Source organism: Chinchilla lanigera, unplaced genomic scaffold (genome assembly GCF_000276665.1).
Source record: "Chinchilla lanigera isolate Chin_1 unplaced genomic scaffold, ChiLan1.0 scaffold00064, whole genome shotgun sequence".
NCBI lineage: Eukaryota > Metazoa > Chordata > Mammalia > Rodentia > Chinchillidae > Chinchilla > Chinchilla lanigera.
Window position 1 is genome coordinate 12,385,095 of NW_004955465.1, and position 19,893 is coordinate 12,404,987.

A 19,893-nucleotide genomic window follows, 5' to 3' on the forward strand; every position below is an offset into this window, starting at 1 on the left:
ACCAGCTATGGGGGAAAAAATATTTTCTAAGGATCCACTTTAACAATGACAGCTGTCTTATGTAGGAATGGTATCTATGTGGTGTAGTGTTTCTCTTCTTAATCATAAATTTATAGTCCTGGAACCTGCAAGAGCAGCACTCAGCATTTTAAGTTAAAGCATTCTCTTCTTGCACTTTTTAATGTACATTTTTCTGAATTACAAATTTTTATACATATTTATTATGCTGAATTTGAGTCTTTTTATTATATTTCCTACTGTATCAGTCAGAATTTATGTTTTTCATATTACTTTACTGAATTCTACACTTTTTAATAGCCACACCTACATAAACTTAAAGTGACATAAAACATTAAAATTTCTACCCACAAACTTCCTATTTACTATAGGAAAAAATTAATCGAAACGTATTATTTTCTTACTATTTGTATTATTTGACTCTGAACTGTATGTCATTATTTTTTGTTTTTAACATTTTGAATTATAGAAATCTTATCTTAGATGTAATATTCTCCAAGGTAGGAATGTATACTCAGCCTTCAGCACAGTAGTCTGAATGCAGTCTTCCCAAAAATTGTATCCCACTAAAATCTCTAACAACCTTCATTTCTACTTCCCTGGACCTTATCAGGTAGCAGTGAGCAGGCACTGTCCATGCAGTTGGGCAGCACCCTACAGACTGTGCCACCGTGTGGAAGAGGAGTGAAGGTGCCAGCCAAGGGAGGGAGTTAGGGGAGTTTCCTTGGAAATAAGAGAAAGAATAGCTCTTGGGTTTCCAGAAGGGGTCACAAGAGGGCGGCCATGGAAGCCCATTGTCAGGGGTAATTTATCCAGCAACATCACAGCATTGGTACAGAGTGGGTCAGGCTACAGTCAGCCTATGGGGCCACAAGTATTAGCTGAGCTACTGTTGGTCCAGTAGGGAAACAAGTCACATAGCAGGGGTACATAGAAGCTCAAAGGGTGAAAGGATATACTTAAGAAATAAATAGTATGGAGTAGCATTATTAGTGGCATAAAATTACCTTATTTTCTTATTTGAAAGGGATTGTTTGATTAAAATATTAAATTTTTTTACTCTACTAAAAATCCATAAGCTTATAAAATGTCATTTTTAAATAAGAAATACAATTCCTGGTGAGTAACTTGAAATCGGTCCCCAAAGGTGGAGGGAGTGGTTTGTGCCAGGCGTAGTACAGTGGGGTCTGTGGAGATGGAATATTAGGTCTGTAGCCTTGAGAGGGCAGTGTGGGAGTCTTGAGCAGCAGGAGGCAGAGTGTGACCCAGCCCCATCCCAGGCCCCTGAGCGCCGCCCACCTGTGGGCGGGGGCAGAGGGTGAAGCGGGGCTGCAGCAGTAGGAGGCGACTGACTGCAGAAGCCACAGTTCTCCTGGAGTCCTGAAGGACGGAAGCTCAGTGAGCAGAGGAGAGGGGAGTGTGGCTTTTGGAGGAGGCAGATAGTAAATAAGGCAGGAAAATTTTCCCTCCCACTTTTCCTTCCTCCCCTTCCCGCTTTTCTTTTGTTCTTGTTTTTCTTTTGTTTTTTTTTTTTTTTGCAATGCTGGGGATCCAGCACAATGCTGGGGGCCTTGTGCACCAGTGAGTTACACCCCTGACATGTCTTTTCAAACTTACCTGTTTGTTTGGTATTGCTGAAGACAGGTCTGTCTGTGGCCCCGCTGTTCCCAGATACCGGCTCACGTGACCTTTGTGCCTCAGTCTCCCAAGGAGGGAGTCACAGGGCACACACAGCACCATACCCGGCTGAAGGTGTTTTGTAGGGAGAATATTGAAGAGTCCTGTTCATGGACCAGGCCCGTGAACGTTCACTGAGTCCTGTCTGTTCCTCCTCGGGAGAGCTCAGAATAGCAGGCGGAGACTCATCTGCAGATCCCCAAAGTGAACTTTACCACTGAGAACCAGCGTCCTTAACATGGGGAACCTGCCATTCCAAAGAGCTTTTGAGATCCGTGCTGGAAAAACTGTTTCCTGATTCTCAGGATAATTTGGATTGGAAAACACTGAAACCTTGTCCCGCGTGTTTTCTGTGAGACTTCTGGTAAGGGAACTGAGAAGGCAGGGGTTTTAACAGCCGTGGGGTGCATACCTTTGATCCCAGCACTCTGGGAGACTGAGGGGAAAGCACTCCAAGTTCAGACTCAGCTGGGCGACAGCGATCTAGTAAGACTTGGTTCCAGAACAGAAAAAAAAAAGGGGCTGGGATTAGCTTAGGGATTAGCTTAGTGTGAAGCCCTGAAGTGCCCTCCCCAGTACTGCAAAAATAAAACTGGGGAAAAAAGAAGGAAAGAAAAAGCAAAAAGGAAAAAAGAGAAAGCATTATCTTAGTGTGTGATGAATCTAGGAGAAGGAGATTTCTGGATGGGAGGAATATTCTGGCCTCTGGAATGTTAATAGGGTAGGGTGAAAAGGATCTGCACCAGTGGGAGAACGAACTCCCACTTCCCAAAGAAAGAACACGCAATGGGGATTTAAATGTGGATTGTGGCACTTGGGGAGGTGACAGATTTGTGCTGTGCAAACTCATGAGTCTGCTCCAAGAAAAGAAACAGAAGAAGCCAGGTGTGGTTGTGCACACCTGTAACCACCTCAGTGTTCTGGGAAGCTGAAGCAGGAGGATTGCAAGTTCAAGCCCACGCCAGGCAACTTAGCAGTTTAAAGAGACCCTGTCTCAAAATAAAACATGACAAGGGCTGAGGATGTAACTCAGTGTGAAGGCCTGGGGTTTAATACTCAGTACTAGAGAAAAACAGGAAGGGAGGGAGGGAGAAAGAAAGGAAGAAAGGGAAAGAAGGGAGGGGAGGAAAAAGGGAGATTAAACATCTGTGGTTTTCTTTCCAAGTGCCAGAGTTGTTTTGCAAAAAGTGGTTTCTCCTGATTTTCACTGCAGCAAAGCTTACCCCTGTTTTTGCTGCCCGTGGTTCTAAATGCCATCCAGGTCCCGCACGGGCTTTGTTAGAACTCTGTGTGAAGACAGAGCACGGGATTGCATCTTGGTGATCTGCCGCAGTCGGAACGACTCTAAAAGCTCTTCGGAGAAAACACCTTTGATCTTACTTATTAAATGCTTTATTTGAAAGAGCGGAACAGTCAAGCAAGAAACAGCCTCAGAGACGCAGGGTGATGGGAATGCCACCTCTCTTCCAGGGAGCCCCGGCCTGCACAGTCCAATGCTGGACCTGGAGAGCGACCCCCGCCCCTCCGTGTTGGGCCACCTCAGCCAGACGGCCTCACTGAAGAGGGGCGGCAGCTTTCAGTCTGGCCGTGACGACAGTGAGTACTGCAAAAATTGTTATTAAGCCACAAAAATAACTGCTAGTCATTTTTCCCAAGATACAATGTCCCAAATTATGACCGTGTTGCATTTCTTAACTTTCTAAAGTGCGTGTTTACCTATTACCTCCTTGCCTGTGTGAGCTAAAATGTATTGCTTATAATTCATTCATGTACCAAACAAGAGGCCATCAGTCACCGGCTGTTCATGATCTCCTCTCGGAAACACTTACAGGAAATCCAATTAGAGTAACGGAAACAGCTTACCTTATAGTTAAAGTTTAGTGCATATTCTCTGTGCAAGTGTTAGAGGGACTTTTCCTGTTTTGTTAGTGAATATGAACATCCGCTGTGAGCACGTCTCGAACGCACAGTGCACTCATGTTGAGAGCAATGCGTCCCTCCATCACTGCTGGTGCAGTGGCAGGGGACAGCCTGCTTCTGTCACACTCTCCTTCCCCACCTGCTGTGAGCATCCGTGTGACGGCTGGCGGCAGAGGAGATCCCTGAGCCTCTCTGTGCTTGGTACTGAGTCTGATGTGGACAGCCTCAGGCTCTGGCTGCAGCTTTCCTCTGTGTTCTAAAACACACTGCCTTCCCATAGATAGCAGGACAGTGTGTTGGGTATCCATTCACCACCGGAAGTTGTTGTAATAAATTGCCAAGATCCATCAGAAACTGCCATTAAGGCTGCCGGTAATGAATTACATCGTAAACAGTTCTAGTTTATCCTGCCCGGGTTGGCAAGCATCTTGGGTCTCTTTATCAAATTTTGGAAGTATTTATTAAATTTGGGGAAATTTCATCCATTATTTTCTCAAATATTTTTCTGCTTCACTGCTTCTCTGGGGCTGCAGTTCCATGTGTGTTAGACCAGTAGTTCTATACGAGTCTTAGTTACATCTCTCGCTGCTGAGACAAAATACCTGGCACCTAGACTGAAGGGAGGGAAGGGTTCTTTAGCTCGCAGTTTCAGTGCGTAGTTGGTGGGCTCCCAGGCAGATGGCATCGCAGAGGGCAGCAGGTCTTGGTGGTGGAGGATGGCAAGGTCAACAAGAAAGGAGAGGAGACTCTCTTTCTGTCCCTCATGTTGGATGCAGGCCCCCCATCCTAGGGCAGGGGTAGCAGTCGCACCCTGAGACTGAATTATCTTGCACTCTAGATTCAACCCCCTCCAAGAAGCCTGCCCCCCACAGCTACGTGAGGCCTGGGAGTACTCCAGACACAAACCATGGTAGTGTATTACTAAGACTTTTTCTTCACTCTTTTCCCCTCCCCGTTTTTTCACTCAGTGCTTTATTATCACTGCAGTCAAATGCCACGCCTTAAGCTTTTCTAATCTTTATTCTAGCCTAACCTGAAGTTGTCAGGTACTATTTCCTTGGGTTTTTGTTTGCTTCGGTGCTGGGGAATTGAACTAAGCGTGTACCCCACCCCTGAGCTAGACCTCAGCGGCTGCTTTGTTTCCCCTTCTTACTGTCTTTGTGCTTGCCTTTAAATCTGGGAGCACGGTTGTGACAGCTGTCAGTGCATGCTGGTCCTGTCACCGGCACTGTTTCTGTGCTGCAGCTGTGGACTGGCTTCCAGGTAGAGTCACAACAGATTTCTGCCTCTGCTGACACTGCCTTGCTTTGGGGTGCGTCTGCTCATTGTCGTTTCGCACACACTGCGAGTGTTCAGTGTTGAGCATCTGGGCTTTGCTGCGCTCCCTTAGAGTGCTGGCCTTTGTTTTATCATTCAGGCAGTTTAGAAAGATGATCTCAGTCGATTCTAGGCTTGCTGCTCAGCTTCGCTAGAGCAGGATTACAAAAGCCTGCATTCTGGGAACCCTGCAGCCCATGTACCAAGGCATGGTCCTTTGGTCTGTACCGAGTAGCCAAGTTCCTTCACAAGGGTGTTCTCCCTGCACGCTGAGAACTGACAAGTGTGCTGTGCTGTGGGAATTGCTGAGCTTACAGTTCCTAGTTGGTCTTGGCCTGGTGTGGGAGTATTACTCCACATGTGCATGGTGCTGTCCTTCGAAAAGACTTCAGAGGCCCCTGTGCAGGGTGCTGGGCTTTTTGTCTATATAGCACCTTCCTTTACTGAATTCTTCCCCATACATCCAGGCATCCAGCCTCTCCCAACTTCCATCTCCATCTTTCTAGCTCAGAAAGGGCCGTGAGCTGTTTCAGTTTCTCTTCCTTTTCCTCTGTCGTCCAGGCACTGCAGGCGGAAAGCCTGGGTGGTTGACAGCCTGCCCCAGGCGTCCCTTCCTCCAGTCACAGACTGTGCTGCTACTGCCAATGTTGAAACTGCTTGTGCCTGAGGGTTCTTTTGTTCTGTTTCCCTGTCCCATTTTCCAGTCCTTTATGGCTGTGGTTAAGTCTACTTCATGTTACTCCAGCAGGGCTAGAAGTGGAAGTCAAATAAATCAGTTTTAATTTCCCCAAAGCTATTGCTTGAAATTAGACATTATGAAGGATTGCTTATAGTAAACCTTAGGTGTGGATAAAGTTGAGTTGGCTCATTCTCAACTTTGTGATCAAAGCAGAATTCATGGGTCTTGCATACTTTGACTTCTGTTGGGGGTATAAGGGCATTTCTGTCATATCTCCCTAGTTTCTTTTTTCTTAAGAAATTAAGTGCTATTCTGTCAGGAACAGATCATGTGACCTTTAACTACGACAGATTTGATTCAGTAAGAAAAAAAAAATCCAGATTTATTTATTAATTATAATGATCAAAATTTGGATGAAGTAGACTTAGAAGAAATGGGGGAAGACGAGGCATTGCATACATATGTGTATTGAAAAGGGTTTGTAGGAAATAAAAAACCAAATCAAATAGGTGTAAGAGGTGTTCCCAGGGGGACCCTGCTGTCCTCCTAAACCTTGGTGACTGAGCCCCAGCATGGTAATTGTAGGATTCCTAGCGCCATAGGGTCCTCTGGCAGCACTGAGCTATCTTAGCCTTCCCCACTGTGGGGAATCATACAGAATAACTTCATCATTAACATACCATAAAAGGTTTCAGCTGAAGGAATCTTTTGGGAATTAATTTACTGTTTTCATTTAGAATTGTTTAAATAATTTTTCTATCATATTATTTCAGTTAAAATGCCTATTAATGGATTTAACAAGAAGTTTATTTTACTTCTGATTACGGTTTTTAAAAAGGGAATTTTTTCTTTTAAGTCAGTGAAAAGGCAGTATTCCTTCACTAATTGGGAGCAGGGTCTAGGGAATGATCTTTATGAAGGCGTACTTTGTGAGACCTATTTGTACATTGTATGTGTATATAGAATGTGTAGAATGTATGTGGGTGGGGAAGAGTATGTACAGGAAGTATGTATACATGGGGAGAGTATGTATACACAGGTAGAGTGTATATGCATGGATACAATGTGTGTGTACATGGGTGGGAGGAGTGTATATGTACAGGGAGAGTGTAAGTGGTACTTTGGTTCATGAACTTGATTCTTTCCATGATCCTAGTTGCAAACCAAGTTGGATGAGAACCAAATCAAATTCAGTGGTTAGGTTCAACATTGTTGTTACAGGGAAATCTGATGTGGTTCTCATCCAGTTTAGTTTGTGACCGGAATGTGGAGAGAATTGAGTCTGTGAACTGAGGCACCACCCTGTATGTGTGGGATGCGTGTGTGTACGTCGGGGGAGTGTACGTGGGTGGGAAGAGTGTACCTGCCCAAGTGGAGTGTGTGTGTGAGTGGAGTATGTATGCATGAGTAGAGTATACAAGCATGGGAAGAACGTACATGCACACATATATAGGAAGTGAGCCAGGCCACAAGAGCTGTGTTCAAATAGATTTTTATTCTTGATTCAGACATATATTCATAATGTTTTATTCTTTGCTCCTTTAGCATGGAGATATAAAACTCCACACAGGGTGGCATTTGTTGAAAAATTGACCAAGCTTGTTTTAAGCCAGCTGCCTAACTTCTGGAAACTCTGGATTTCCTATGTCAATGGAAGCCTTTTCAGTGAGGTATGTGTACAAATTGGACTGGGTGGAGCCACATTGCTACATTTCTGGTCTTGAAAATCTTAGATTTTGAGGTAATTTTTAAAAACTTAGAGGCCCAACACCTCTAACCAGTGTCGTATATTTTAAGGTGAGTTAAAAGGTTTATAAGGCCCTAATTCCTAGTAGCTGTGTGATCTTGAGCAAATTCCTTTGTTACTCTGGGACTCAGTATTCTTACCTGTGAAGAGAGTAGCATAAGGGTATCTTTCTCAGGAAGTGCCTAAAAGGAGTAAATAGACCAGCAGCTGAAGCGCGCGAGAGAGAAAATGAAGTATTTTTAAGGTTTCAGAATCAAGTACAATGCTACTCAGGCCAAACTGCAAATGAAATTTTCCTGTGATAGACTATGAATAAGTGATAAAATAAGGCGAGAATGCTGACAGCTTTTGCACAGGTCTGAAGTCATCCATAGAAAGTGGAATTCCTCAGTGGGAAGGAATTGAAAGATTGTGTAATCAGCCCACCATCTTGGCCTCCACAAGTGCTGATAAGCCTTCACATTTTCATGAGTCCTCAGTGTCTTTGCTATGATGGCCATGTTCCCAGTGCACTCCACTTTACAGTGGCGTCAAAGCATACGCATCCTGTAGAAACTGCGTCAGAGTTGCCCGTTTCCCAGGCTGCTGGTGCAGTGCTGTAACCTTCTCTTGTGCTGCTGGGTGGTGGCAGGGTGGTCCCACGCAGTGTTCTGTGGTGCTGAGGGACGAAGTCCCGCAGGCCATGTCTGTTCCGCGTCTTCTACCCGGGGTGTTTCCTGCTCATGATGAACACATCAAGACACAGCCCCCTTGTAGGTCAAGGAGCAGCAGTAATTGGTGGTGCAGAGATGTAATGGGTTGATTTTCATGTCCCACATGGTGCCGGACTCATTTCTGTCATCTCCCATTGAGCGTACTAAAGTCTATTGAGCCCTTTTCTCTGGCTGCTGCTGGTCCACCTGAAGGGTGGAGAAGATGGCACTGTTTTATCTGCTGGTCCCTGGGGGAGGCGGGGATCTTCCTGATGGCAAGAATGACTTCCTGCGTCTTTAAGCCTTGACAACACAGATAGTGGATGCTGGCTGAAATTGAATTTGTTATTTTGTGTGAAGACATGGTCTCTGCTGTGTCAGACCCCTCCTACTCAGGACAAATAGTGAGGTGTCTGGGAGTTCTAAGGTCTCCAGGGCTTCTTTTCCATGCACATAAATCCATGAGAAAATGTTCAACATCATTAGTCATTCGAGAAGTGCAAATTAAAACAACATTGAGATTCCACCTTACCCCAGTAAGAATGGCTAGCATTAAGAAATCAACCAATAACAAATGCTGGCGAGGCTGTGGAGAAATAGGAACCCTTCTCCACTGCTGGTGGGAATGCAGACTGGTGAAACCACTGTGGAAATCAGTTTGGAGATTCCTCAGAAAACTAGGTCTAGAGGTCCCATTCAACCCAGCTATTCCCCTTCTGGGTATTTTCCCAGAAGATCTAAAAACATCATATCACAATGATGTATGTGCACCTATGTTCATAGCAGCACAATTTGTAATTGCTAAATTGTGTAAGCAACCCAAATGTCCATCCACTGAGGACTGGATAAGAAAATTTTGGTGCTTTTATATAATGGAGTATTACTCAGCTATAAAGAAAGATAAACTTGAGGCCTTTATAAGTAAATGGTCACAATTAGAGACCATACTCCTAAGTGAAATAAATCAGACCTGCATGTGCAAGCACTGCACTGGCTCACTAGTGTAAAACCTGAAGGAGTTAATTTAAACTAGGAGGTATGATAGACATTGTGAAATGATAGGAAAACACTCAAGGGTAAAGGGCAACTGGGATGGGGGAAAAGAGAAGGGAAAGAAGGAGAAATGTTGTATGTATGTATATACAGGCTAGTTAACATAGTTGTTCTACTGTCTTGTATTTCTTTGCTGAAAGAAACTGTCAGTGAGTCCTTGATGGATCAATATTGTATGTCTCTGTTTTCATGGGAAACCACTTTGAAGATATCAATATGTAATACAACAAGCATTGTTAATTTCCTACCACTTTGTTTGTAACTCTGTGTGGTCTGTACCGTTCTTTTGCTATTTTGTAAAAGGTTGTCTGTCTGTTAATGTTTTCCTCCTTTTATTTAAAAAAAAAAAAAAAAATCCATGCCAGTAGCAAAGACATGGAGTTGTGCTCTGCAGCATGGGGCAGGGGATGCAGGAAGTAGTAGAAGCAAAGTGCTGCAAGGGTCTGGCAGATGAGGGGTTTGTTCTTGTGTAGAACTGAATTTATTCCCAGGCGAGGCGGGCCTCAGTGGAAGAACCTTTGCCTAGCACACATGAGGGCTCCGAACTGGGTAAAGAAAAAATCTAGTGTTTGAAATCTTTTTGCCTGTCACATAATAGGTGTTCAAGGAACAAAGCTGAATAGAAAAATACTCATGAGGTGTACCGGAATAGAGCTGAGTGGGATCAGGGTAGCCCCTGGGAAATGGAGTTTAATAAGCCATGTCATCCTTTTCAGCTAAGTGCTGCTGCTTCTCCTTTGGATCACTTCCTGTAGGTGATCCATCCCAGGTGGACAGGAGTTGCTTTGAGTCTTTTCAGAGTCAAAACTCCTAAGAGTTTTTGATCTGGCATATCTTAGTGAAGAGGGAATGTATTTTCCTTCCTTCTAGGTTGTACCTACTTACGTTAAAAATTTGTATATGATATATATAGATGAAAAATAAATGACCCACTTTAGATCTCATGGACAATAATGCTGTTAAAATGAAAAAAAAAAGTTTAAATTATTCTACTGAGGTGGAGATGCCTATGCTATTTCTACCAACTTACATTTGTAATCTTTTTTTCAAAGTTTATGATAATAATTATTAAGTGTATAATTCATGCTGCAGATCTAGGCGTGCTTTAAGATTATTTATCCTCTACTGGAGAGCTCAAAAGACACGGGAGGGAAGGAGATAGCAGAGGGTGGAAGAGTTGAAAGTGTGCCTCTCATTGCAAACCTATAAGTAAAACCCAGAAACATAATTAAATTAATGTTGGGAAGAGCCCTGGGCTTTTTGATAGTTGATATTTAATTTCATACAAAAGAGCTTTCAGTAAACACAATTTACTTAACATTTCTTTTGATAGAACCATCTTGTATTATTAACTGTTTGTCCGTTAAAGAATTAAATGAAATTTCCAACAGTTTAAAAAATAGTCAGTTCTTTAAACCAGCAAGGACCATGTAAAGTAACCTGTGAATCAAAACAGTGAAATCTAGCCGTTGGTTTTACCACAAAAGAGTTTTGGTCTGTGTGTGCAGGAAAAAGTTAAGGTTTTTAGTTGACGAAATGGTTAATAATAAAGATCTCACCTTTAGATATGTCATAAATATTAGTGCATTTTTGAACAAAAATCTTTAAACATCCAAATCATTGTTAAACATTAGAAATCAACATTTTAAAAAGGTGCATGACTCATGTAAATCAAAATGTACCATTGTTTGGGAAATTGTAGAGCAAACCTTAGGTAATTTTTTATGTTTGTGATGTTTAACTCCTATCCGATGAAACTGGCAAGTAATTTTTTATTAACAAGTGGAGGGAGCATACTGTGCACCTCACTTTTCTCCCCCCTCCACTTTGCCTGTTTTGGAAACAGGTGTCTGAACTTTATAAAATTGTTGGCCAGTAGGTGTCATCGTACTTTCCTGAGAAGTCTGTTCTGTAGACAAAATTGTTCTGGCAAAACGTAGCCTAGGTTTCCGAAACGGACACAGGAGCGCATATATGCATACTCACGTGTGCACGCACAACCCCGCAAACTCCCCCCCACCCGTACAGTGTTCAGCTGTTGTATTTTGGAGGATACAGTAGAGAAGACACCCTGTGACAGTCCAGACATAGACAGTCACACAGTGGCACGTCCCTCCTCTGTAGTGCATCTCACAGTTCCCGAGAGCAGCTTGCTCCAGAGAAACGGAAGTGAACACGTGCCTGAGGAGATGCATGTGCACAAACTGGCCCACACAGTCCCAGAACCTGCCAAGTCCCTAGTCAGTGAGTCTGCAGGATGAGATGTGAGGCCTGCTAACGTAAGTTCCAGTCTGATGCCAGCAAGCTCAGGGTACAAGAGGAGCAGATGTTCCAGTGCAGGTACAAAGGCAGGTAGAGGTGAACCAAACCCAGTGTCCCCACATGGAGGTGTTCAGACAGAAGTGTCTCCTCTTAGTCAAAAAGAACAGCCGCCTTGTGTTCTGCTCAGGCCTTCAGTGGAGGGGGTGAGGTCCATCGCAGTCAGGAGCACCATCCGCTTTAGTCAGCTTTCTGATGTCAGCGTGCAGTCACCCAGCAGTATGCACATGTAGGGCAGTGTTTGACCAGATGTCCAGGTGGTCTGTAGCCATATCACACTGACACGCAAAAGCAGCCGTGCCAAAGCCCCTGAAGCGTTGGCAGTTCCAGTTCGGTGTCCCGGTTCTCCGGGCAGTCCAGTAGGTGCTGGGCAGCTCAGTAGCTCCCGTTTCACACCCGGCAACTCCCAGCCTTCTCATAGATGCTAGGATCTCGGTTGATGAGTGCACACCTCAAGGGAGCTGAGCCTGGTGAGCTTTTTATAGGCTGTACCTGGTGGGGCTCTTTTCAGGCCAGTCTGTGGTGTTGGGACCCAGGACTTCCAAAATTTCTATAACAGCCCTGAATTCAGGGAGGTTGTGCTTTGTGAAATATGCTCTGGATAGTCCTGAGGAACTGAAGCCTGGGTGATTATCTATTCACCAACATTACTGAATACCCCCAAGTCCCCACGTGCCAGCTACTGATTCTCTCCCTCTCGTACACTCACAACATATAGATACATCTCATACATGGCGTACACATTGTAATTGCATGTGTACACATATGCGCATGTTTGTGTGTAATACATGTGTACACCCATATACATATATTCATAGGCATGCATACTGTACATGTGTAAATATATTCTAAAATACAGATATTATTGGGAAGAGAATTAGGTAAGCCTGGTGCTCTGCCCTTCTAGAGACAGAACCAAAGTAGACTTTTAAAAAGTCATCCTGATGCTGGGCATGGTGGTGCACACCTGTAAACCCAGCCGAGGATTGGGAGGCCGAGGCAGGAGGATTGCCTTGAATTCGAGGCCAGCCTGGGCTACAAAGTGAATTCAAAGCCGACTTGACCTGTATAGTGAGACCTGACTCAAAAAAGACACAAAAGAAAGAAAAAAAAGTCATCCTTGCCTGGCAAGTATGAGGTCATGAGTTCAATTCCTGGAACCAGACAAAAAAAGTCATCCTGAATTCAGAGACAGCTCTGAAAGGAACAGGTATGGCCCTGCAGTAAAGAATATCCTCAGTGGCTGGAGGGGGCAGAGGGCTCTGCGGATAATATTTCAGCTGCCACCTGGCACAGGAGAAGGAAGCGACCATATCAGGCACATGCACAAGTGAAAAACAATAAAAAACCAACTACACATCACCTGCTAGCTTATACACTATATGAGAGTTTATAGATGTGTATATGGATACGGGTATATGCACACACTGAACATTACTTATATTTTAAAGTTAACATGAAGTCAGTATCGTTACCATTTATAATGTGGCAAGTCTTAAATTGAAAGGTGTCTTGACATGTTCTTAACTTTATATATCTGAGGATTTTACTTTTTTTTTTTTTTTTTGAGACAGCATCTCACTGTGTAGTCCAGGCTGGCCTTGAGTTCATTATGGAGTTCAGGCTGGCCTCAAACTCAGGGCACTCCTCCTGCCTCAGCCGCCCAAGTGCTGAGATGACAGGCATGTGCCACCATGCCCAGTGAGGGTTTTAATTTTAAGGGATAACTTTTCATTACATCAGTGAAGTGTCAGACTTGTACATAGTGTAATTTTGTTATTGTTTCTTTAGAAAGTTTCCTAAGTTTGGCCTTTTGTGGTGTTTTATATAATAATATTTACTTGTTTCTAAAAGCTAACTGAAATCCAGTTGAATAGATTTCTCTTTTAATCAGTGTAGTCTTCCATAAATTAGAGGAATAGAAAATATGAGCTATATTTGTAAACAAAAGATTTATTCATACAGTATATTCTCTTTTAAATTGTTTGTAAGACTCCTAAAAGAAGAACAGTGATTCATAATTTTAAATGATAAAATGACATCGGTAATGCTTCTGAGTATTTACCAAGGGGCTGCACGGGTACTGTAGGGTCACTATACACTAACTCAGAGTTGTGTTGTTTCTGTGCTGGTCATAAGGAATTGATAAGAATGTCTGAGGGAGCTGCATTGTGTTAGCCACGTGGGATTATTGATGGAAACAGCATGTGGGGAATTTGTCTAGAGCACTAGTAATTTCAACCTAATTCTTAGGCTCCCTTATGGGAATTGTATTGCAAGGTTTTAGAAAGATAAATGACTTCTTGCTAGAATAAGAAATATTTTCTTTTTTTTTCTTTTTTTGGTTTTTCTCCGGTACCGGGAACCGAACTCACGACCTTGCACTTGCCAGGCAGGAGCTTTTGCCGCTGAGCTAAATCCCCAGTCCCTAAGAAATATTTTCTAATTAATCTATAATAAAAACTTCTGTTATTTCTTAAGTGCTCCATTTACTCAGGTTATATTTCCTGTTCTCATGGCAACTGCTGATGCATTTCTCATTTTTCTGGATTATTTCTACAAGATGGCTAATATGTTTTATTTTGCTTTTTAATTTTTCAGACTGCTGAGAAGTCAGGGCAGATTGAAAGGTCAAAGAATGTAAGGCAGAGGCAAAGTGATTTCAAGGTGAGTGAGGGAGGTGTGCTGAGTCCCCTCCGCAGCGTGACCCACCCAAAATGAGAGAAGAGGCAGAGCCTTCACCCTCCAGCTCCACCGCCCTGAGCGTGGCTCCATTGACCTTTTGCAGAAGATGATTCAGGAAGTCACGCAGGCCCTGGTGAAGCTGCTGCGTGGTGCCCTGCTGCCCCTCAGCATGCGGGAGGCCGAGGCCCGGCAGTACGGGGGCTGGGAGGTGAGGGCCGAGCTCTCGGGCCAGTGGCTCACACATGTCATCCAGACCCTGCGGTGAGTCCTCAGGAGCATCGCTCCTTTTGCTTGGGGGTGGGGTACACCCATCATGGGACGTACTGTTTAATACAGGCCAGAAGAGGAAATACTCCTTCCTGCCCCCTGTCCGCGGCCCCCACCACTTCTCACGGGTCACCTGGTAGCACAGCTCTTGCACATCCTGGTGTGGAGGTCACGTGTGCAGCTCCTTACCACTATTGTTGGTGTCACCGTCATAGCTGTGTCTGTCCTTGCCACAATCTCCTGCGCCCTGTTCTTGGCTCGCACTTGGGGTTGGAAGCATGGCTCCTGTCTGCTCACTTGGCGTCTTGGGTTTGCATTCCAGGCTCACTTACGAGTCTCTGACTGCCCTCGAGATCCCTAACGACGTGCTGCAGGCTGTGCAGGACCTCATTCTGGACCTGCGCGTCCGCTGCGTGATGGTCACCTTGCAGCACACGGCAGAAGGTGAGTGAGGAGCTGCGCCACCTCCCCGGCTTCCAGGTCTTTAAAACTTAGAGGAAACTACTCCTCTGAGAATTTAAGTATTTAGTGCCTTTCATTTCTACCTACTCACCAGAAGGTTTTTTCGATACTGCTTTTTGATATCCTCTAAAAGAAACAATAACAAGTTGAGATATAAGACAGTGCGGACATTAAGGTGGATACACCTGAAAATTCTTCAAAATATAAGTAGAAAATGTAGAATATAAAATGTATATAAATTACGCACCCATTTAAAAATGTGTATATTTTTAAAATCTTAATTTAGAAAAAGCATTCTAAAATTAGAAGACCAATAGCAGTGGTTCTCTGGATACTAGAAAGTATAGATGCTTCTCATTTTCTTTGAACTTTTTAAACTTTTAAGGATTTCCTACATAAATCATAAGCGGTAAGGATTACCTTCATAAATCAGCTTGTTGGGTATTATTTCCAAAGACGATCAAGAACATTGTTCGAAATGGCATGTGCTGTTACTGTCTGCTGCCAGGCTTCTTCCTGGAGGCGGTCGACTGGCTGCAGACGTGCTGGTTAATGCTCAGTGTACCTGGGAAAGGGTGGGGTCCCGGGGAGAGCCGAGGCCCGCTCTGGCAGCGGCCTCCCTTCAGCCACCTGAAAGTCAGCTTGCTGCCGGCAGGACTCTGGTAGAGCCTGTAGACAGATCCCAGGCATTACCCGGACATTTTAGGGGGAAACACTGCAGGGCTGTTATGAACCTGTCTAGCGTTATGAAGAACCCCCAGTAAGTGCTCTTGTCTCAAGTTGTTCCTGTGCCTAGTCTGCAATTCTCAAATTGGACAACGCAGTAAAAATTTTTATTTTCATTAATGTTTTACTGGAAAAATTCAGTGAATAATTCATATTTAAATCCTCAATGGACTAGAATTATATTCTTATCCCTGCACTCACCAAATTTTTATGAACCTATATAAAATAATTAAAAACTATAACCTTTAGATTTTTATCTCTGTAAAGTACAATGAGATAATGGTAATAAAAAGTACTGGTTTGTTTTCCTTGTAGAAATAAAACGATTAGCTGAAAAAGAGGACTGGATTGTCGATAATGAAGGGCTGACTTCCCTCGTAAGTTGAAATTCTTCTGATTAGTATTTGTGTTTACTGCACCTGAAGCCCATGACTTGTTACATTCATAAGGGCTATCTGCTCTGTGCATTGGAACCTGTAAGTAGTTTCTGTAAATTTAAAACAGAAGCTTCTTGAAGTTTCTCTCCTCAGAGTTATTTTTGTTTAATCACAGGTATTTAAAAATTAGTGAAAACAGTGGGTTTCTTTTCAATTATGCTTAACTCCATACTGCTGAGCAACTTGAAATTCTTAGAAAAACCTGGAAGGAATGCTGCTGCTGACCCCTGAGATAAAATGAAACAGACAGAAGCAAGAGGCTCTGCAGATGCATCGCAGGCTGGAGGCAGCTGAGCCTCAGATCCCTTCCTTGCAGTCACCGCCTCTTTAGTTTTCATGATTTCTGCTGTTCCCACCCCGGTGGGCAGCCCCCCAGCAATCCCAGGGAGACTGTGTTGGTGAGATTGGCCCTGGCTGTACAGGCTGTGGTTCCCTTATTCCCTCTTGCTGACCTTCCAGGCCTTTCCCTTCTCTGGGACCCCGTGCACTGGTCACTCAAGGCCACCTGCCTTGCCAGGCAAAGGTCAGGCTCTGTCCAGGGACCCAGCGCTGACCACAGTCCCCAGGCGAAGTGGCCAGAATCCTCCTGTGTGTCCACATCCCCAGCTGCAGAGGCAAGGAGTGCAGATCTGAGCAGTTGGAGCAGGTGGTGTTTCCTCTTTCCGCTTGTCCTTAGCAAGATGGGAAAAAATACTTTCTGGGGAGAGAACTTCTAGTTCCCACCTAGGTAAGGAGACAAAAGTAAAATGTTTTGGCCGCCCAGGTGCACCAAACAGGGACGGCCTGGGCTGTCAGGGAGCAGAGTCCCCACCTGGTGGCTGTTGTTCTCCGTGGACTTCCCAACTTTTTTCTTGGGGGTGAGGGTGCTGCTCCACTCTTCCCTAGTTCAAGGCTCTCCTGACTGTAAATGTATGCAAATACAGGCTGCTTTCAGTGGCAGTGTAGGTTAGAAAAGAGTTTCTGTAAATACAGTTATGCTGTTAATGTGTTAAGAAAGATTATTGTTTTTAATAAATCCATTAATATATTTTAAAGCATTTTTTAAAAAAGTTTGATTGGCTCTGTTCTGTTAGTCACTGTTACTGGTATTTGTATGACAACCTTGCCAGAACTGACTCACCTCCTTCCAAGTCTTTATAGAAAGGTGTGCAGCACCCAGTGGGGCAGCTTGAAACGCACGCACAGACGGCGCGTAAAACATTGCAACTTCTTATAAGGGTTATGTGTCGACATCTTAAAGTCTGGACATACTGCATTACGTAAATTATATTAAGATTAACATTCTGTACTTGGTAATGTGGTTTACTGGAAGACCTAAAGTTGCGTCCGTGGCCATGCATGTGGCTCCCATCACACCCCTGCTGGCAGTGCTGGCTGCAGGAGAGTGTGCTGCGCCCCTGGATTAGCCTGTCCCAAGCAGCCTGTGCCACCCAAGCCCTCGCTCTCATTCAGATGCAGGAGCCCAGCACTTCCTGCCAGGGCCCTGGGTTAAGATTAAGTGAGATATTGTAGATTTAAAGCACTTTGTAGGGGCTGGGAATTTAGCTCAGCGGCAAAGCGCCTGCCTGGCAAGCGCAAGGTTGTGAGTTCGGTTCCCGGTACCGGAGAAAAACCAAAAAAATAAAAATAAAAATAAAGCACTTTGTAAACCGCAAATCTTTGGACAAATTTACAGGACTTTTATTTGTTAAATTAATATTTATAATGGCTGGAGTCCACGTTATTATTTAAGTTTACATAATTCCTAACTACATTTTTAAAGCTCTTTCATACAGCTTTATTGTGATTGTTGTAGTGAACTTGAAAGATAGACCAGAGGGGTGATTAGACCATTATCCACTGAGTGATGTGCTGCAAATGACTTGGACGTGAGCAGATCAGACATCAAGTCACCTTAGCACCTCGTGTTTGACGCTTGCCGCACTGTAGCTTTTGCCATGTTCCATTTGAGAAAATAGTCTCTGTTGCCAAGGTTTTTTATTTCATTAAAACTAAAAAAGCTGGCTACAAAGTCAATACTAGGGCATAAAATAGATCCTGGCTCTCCATCCCTCTTTGGGGCTGTGCTCCTGGCGCACATGGTGGCCGAATCCCAGCGCTTCGGGCTTTGCTCTGGCAAGGTGGCCCAGAGGGTCACGCAGAAGCTTGCTGTGGTCCACTTCCCACACCGCGGGCAGACTGACTCCCTTAGTGCCACTGTAACAGGAAGTGGCTGGTTTCTTTTTACCCGTGCTGCATACGAGCCCCATAAGCATGTGCAGGGAAGGGAGGAAGGGAGGAAGGAAGGAAGGAAGGACGGGTGGATGGATGGATGGACGGACTAGAGCCTTGGGCTCGTGAGTGAACAACCACTGTTCCCTGTGTTGGGAGCCAGGCAAGACATGTTGGAGTTGAGTGTCTCCCACGAAAGGCGCTGACATGTTGGCCTCGATAGTGCTAACTCGGTTCTCCTGGCCACTCATACCCGCCTCTCTTAGGAGAATAGGTGAGTCAACACGTCGCACACAGTCTAGATTCCAGCTTTGAGTAATTCAGCCCAGTGTGTGTAAGAGTCTGAGACTCTGAACAGGGCTTACATTGCACCATAGCCTCCAATTTACATTTCCTCACATTTCCACAGTGCCGATCCCGTGTGCTCGCTTCCTTCCCCGTGGCTGGGACAGAGAACCCTTCTCGAGGTGTCACTGAACCATGGTGTCAGGTTAGGACTTCACTGCATTCTTCCTAAGCAGCTCATTTGAAAGCATCCTGTTTTCTTCTCAGGTTGAATATGATCTCTGCTTTTTTTTCATTTTGGATAATTCTGAGAATTTCTTCTTTCAAAAGAATTGGAATGGTTTGTGATAACTTCTCACAGTCAGCCAAGTCGGATGATTCACTGACAGCACAGAGATAGTACTGTTTCCTAGCTTTCAGAGCAAAGACAGAGAGTTTTGAGACTGTCATTTATTCCCAGTTTAACTGAAACTGCTGCCTGAGCTGTCGGAGATTCCTGTCCGTTTGTTTACTACTCTAGGTGTAAATAGTAAGGCAGTCTCGTTCAGATCTTAGCAGAAGACGTCTGGGTGCACACACAGGGTGAATGCATGTTGAACCTGCCCCGTAGGCTCATCTACATATGCCCGATATTATGATTATTGTCATTCTGACGTCGTTATGTTTTTGAGCCTGCCACAGTAGGTAGGTCAGATGGATAAGGTCAGTCATCTAAGATCTTCTGTATGTTGGTCCCAGCACAGGGCCTTGTGCACGGTGGACGTTCGCAAAGACACTGGCTCTGTAGATGCCTTCTGTGCAGTGAGTGTCTCATCCTGTACTCCCTACCTCTCCTTGTTTGTACTTCGGCTCTTAAATATTCTTTGTGGTGCTTTCTGGTGGTTTCAAATTGCAGTGATAAAAATACAGTGAAGCTGAGGCACTATTTTCACTTTCATTAAGTCACGGCTCCTTTCTAAAAAATAAACTTGTCTCTATCCATCTATACGCCTACATGTGTTTGCATACATATATATTGATGGATGTATGTGCTATCAGTTCTTTCTTTTTGTTAGTTATTTCTCCCCCCAAAAAATCTTTGAAGGGTTGTGATGTGGTGTGAATATTGAGGAGAGAGAGGCTCAGCAGCGCAGCTTTGGAACTTGGGTCCCTCCTAGCTGTGGCCTAACATGGGCCCTGCCCCATCCCTGGCCCTTGACCCAGCCCCAGTTGCATGAAATTGCACTGAGCTCTGTGATGTCCCGGCCTCCTCCTCTGCCCTCAGCAGTGCTGTGCCGCTGTCCTCCTGAGCAGCTTGTGTCCTGCCCTGTTGGTGGGGGGCAGCTGCTCTTATGCCGCCAGCTCGGCCTCTGGTCTCGGAGGCCCTCTGGCCATGCTGGTTAGGGCAGAACCACCCCC

At 44.5% G+C, this 19,893-nt stretch overlaps 1 protein-coding gene across 2 annotated transcripts in view; it reads left to right on the top strand.

The window, feature by feature from the left end:
* Positions 1–19,893, top strand: part of Exoc2 (exocyst complex component 2) — a 129,749-nt gene that overhangs the window by 57,672 nt on the left and 52,184 nt on the right. For both annotated transcript variants that reach the window (XM_013521838.1, XM_005398935.2), the window contains 6 exons: positions 3,166–3,291; positions 7,157–7,281; positions 14,024–14,089; positions 14,211–14,368; positions 14,697–14,818; positions 15,878–15,939. In XM_013521838.1, the coding sequence (XP_013377292.1) occupies positions 3,166–3,291; positions 7,157–7,281; positions 14,024–14,089; positions 14,211–14,368; positions 14,697–14,818; positions 15,878–15,939 (659 nt within the window). The remainder of the gene's footprint in view (positions 1–3,165; positions 3,292–7,156; positions 7,282–14,023; positions 14,090–14,210; positions 14,369–14,696; positions 14,819–15,877; positions 15,940–19,893) is intronic.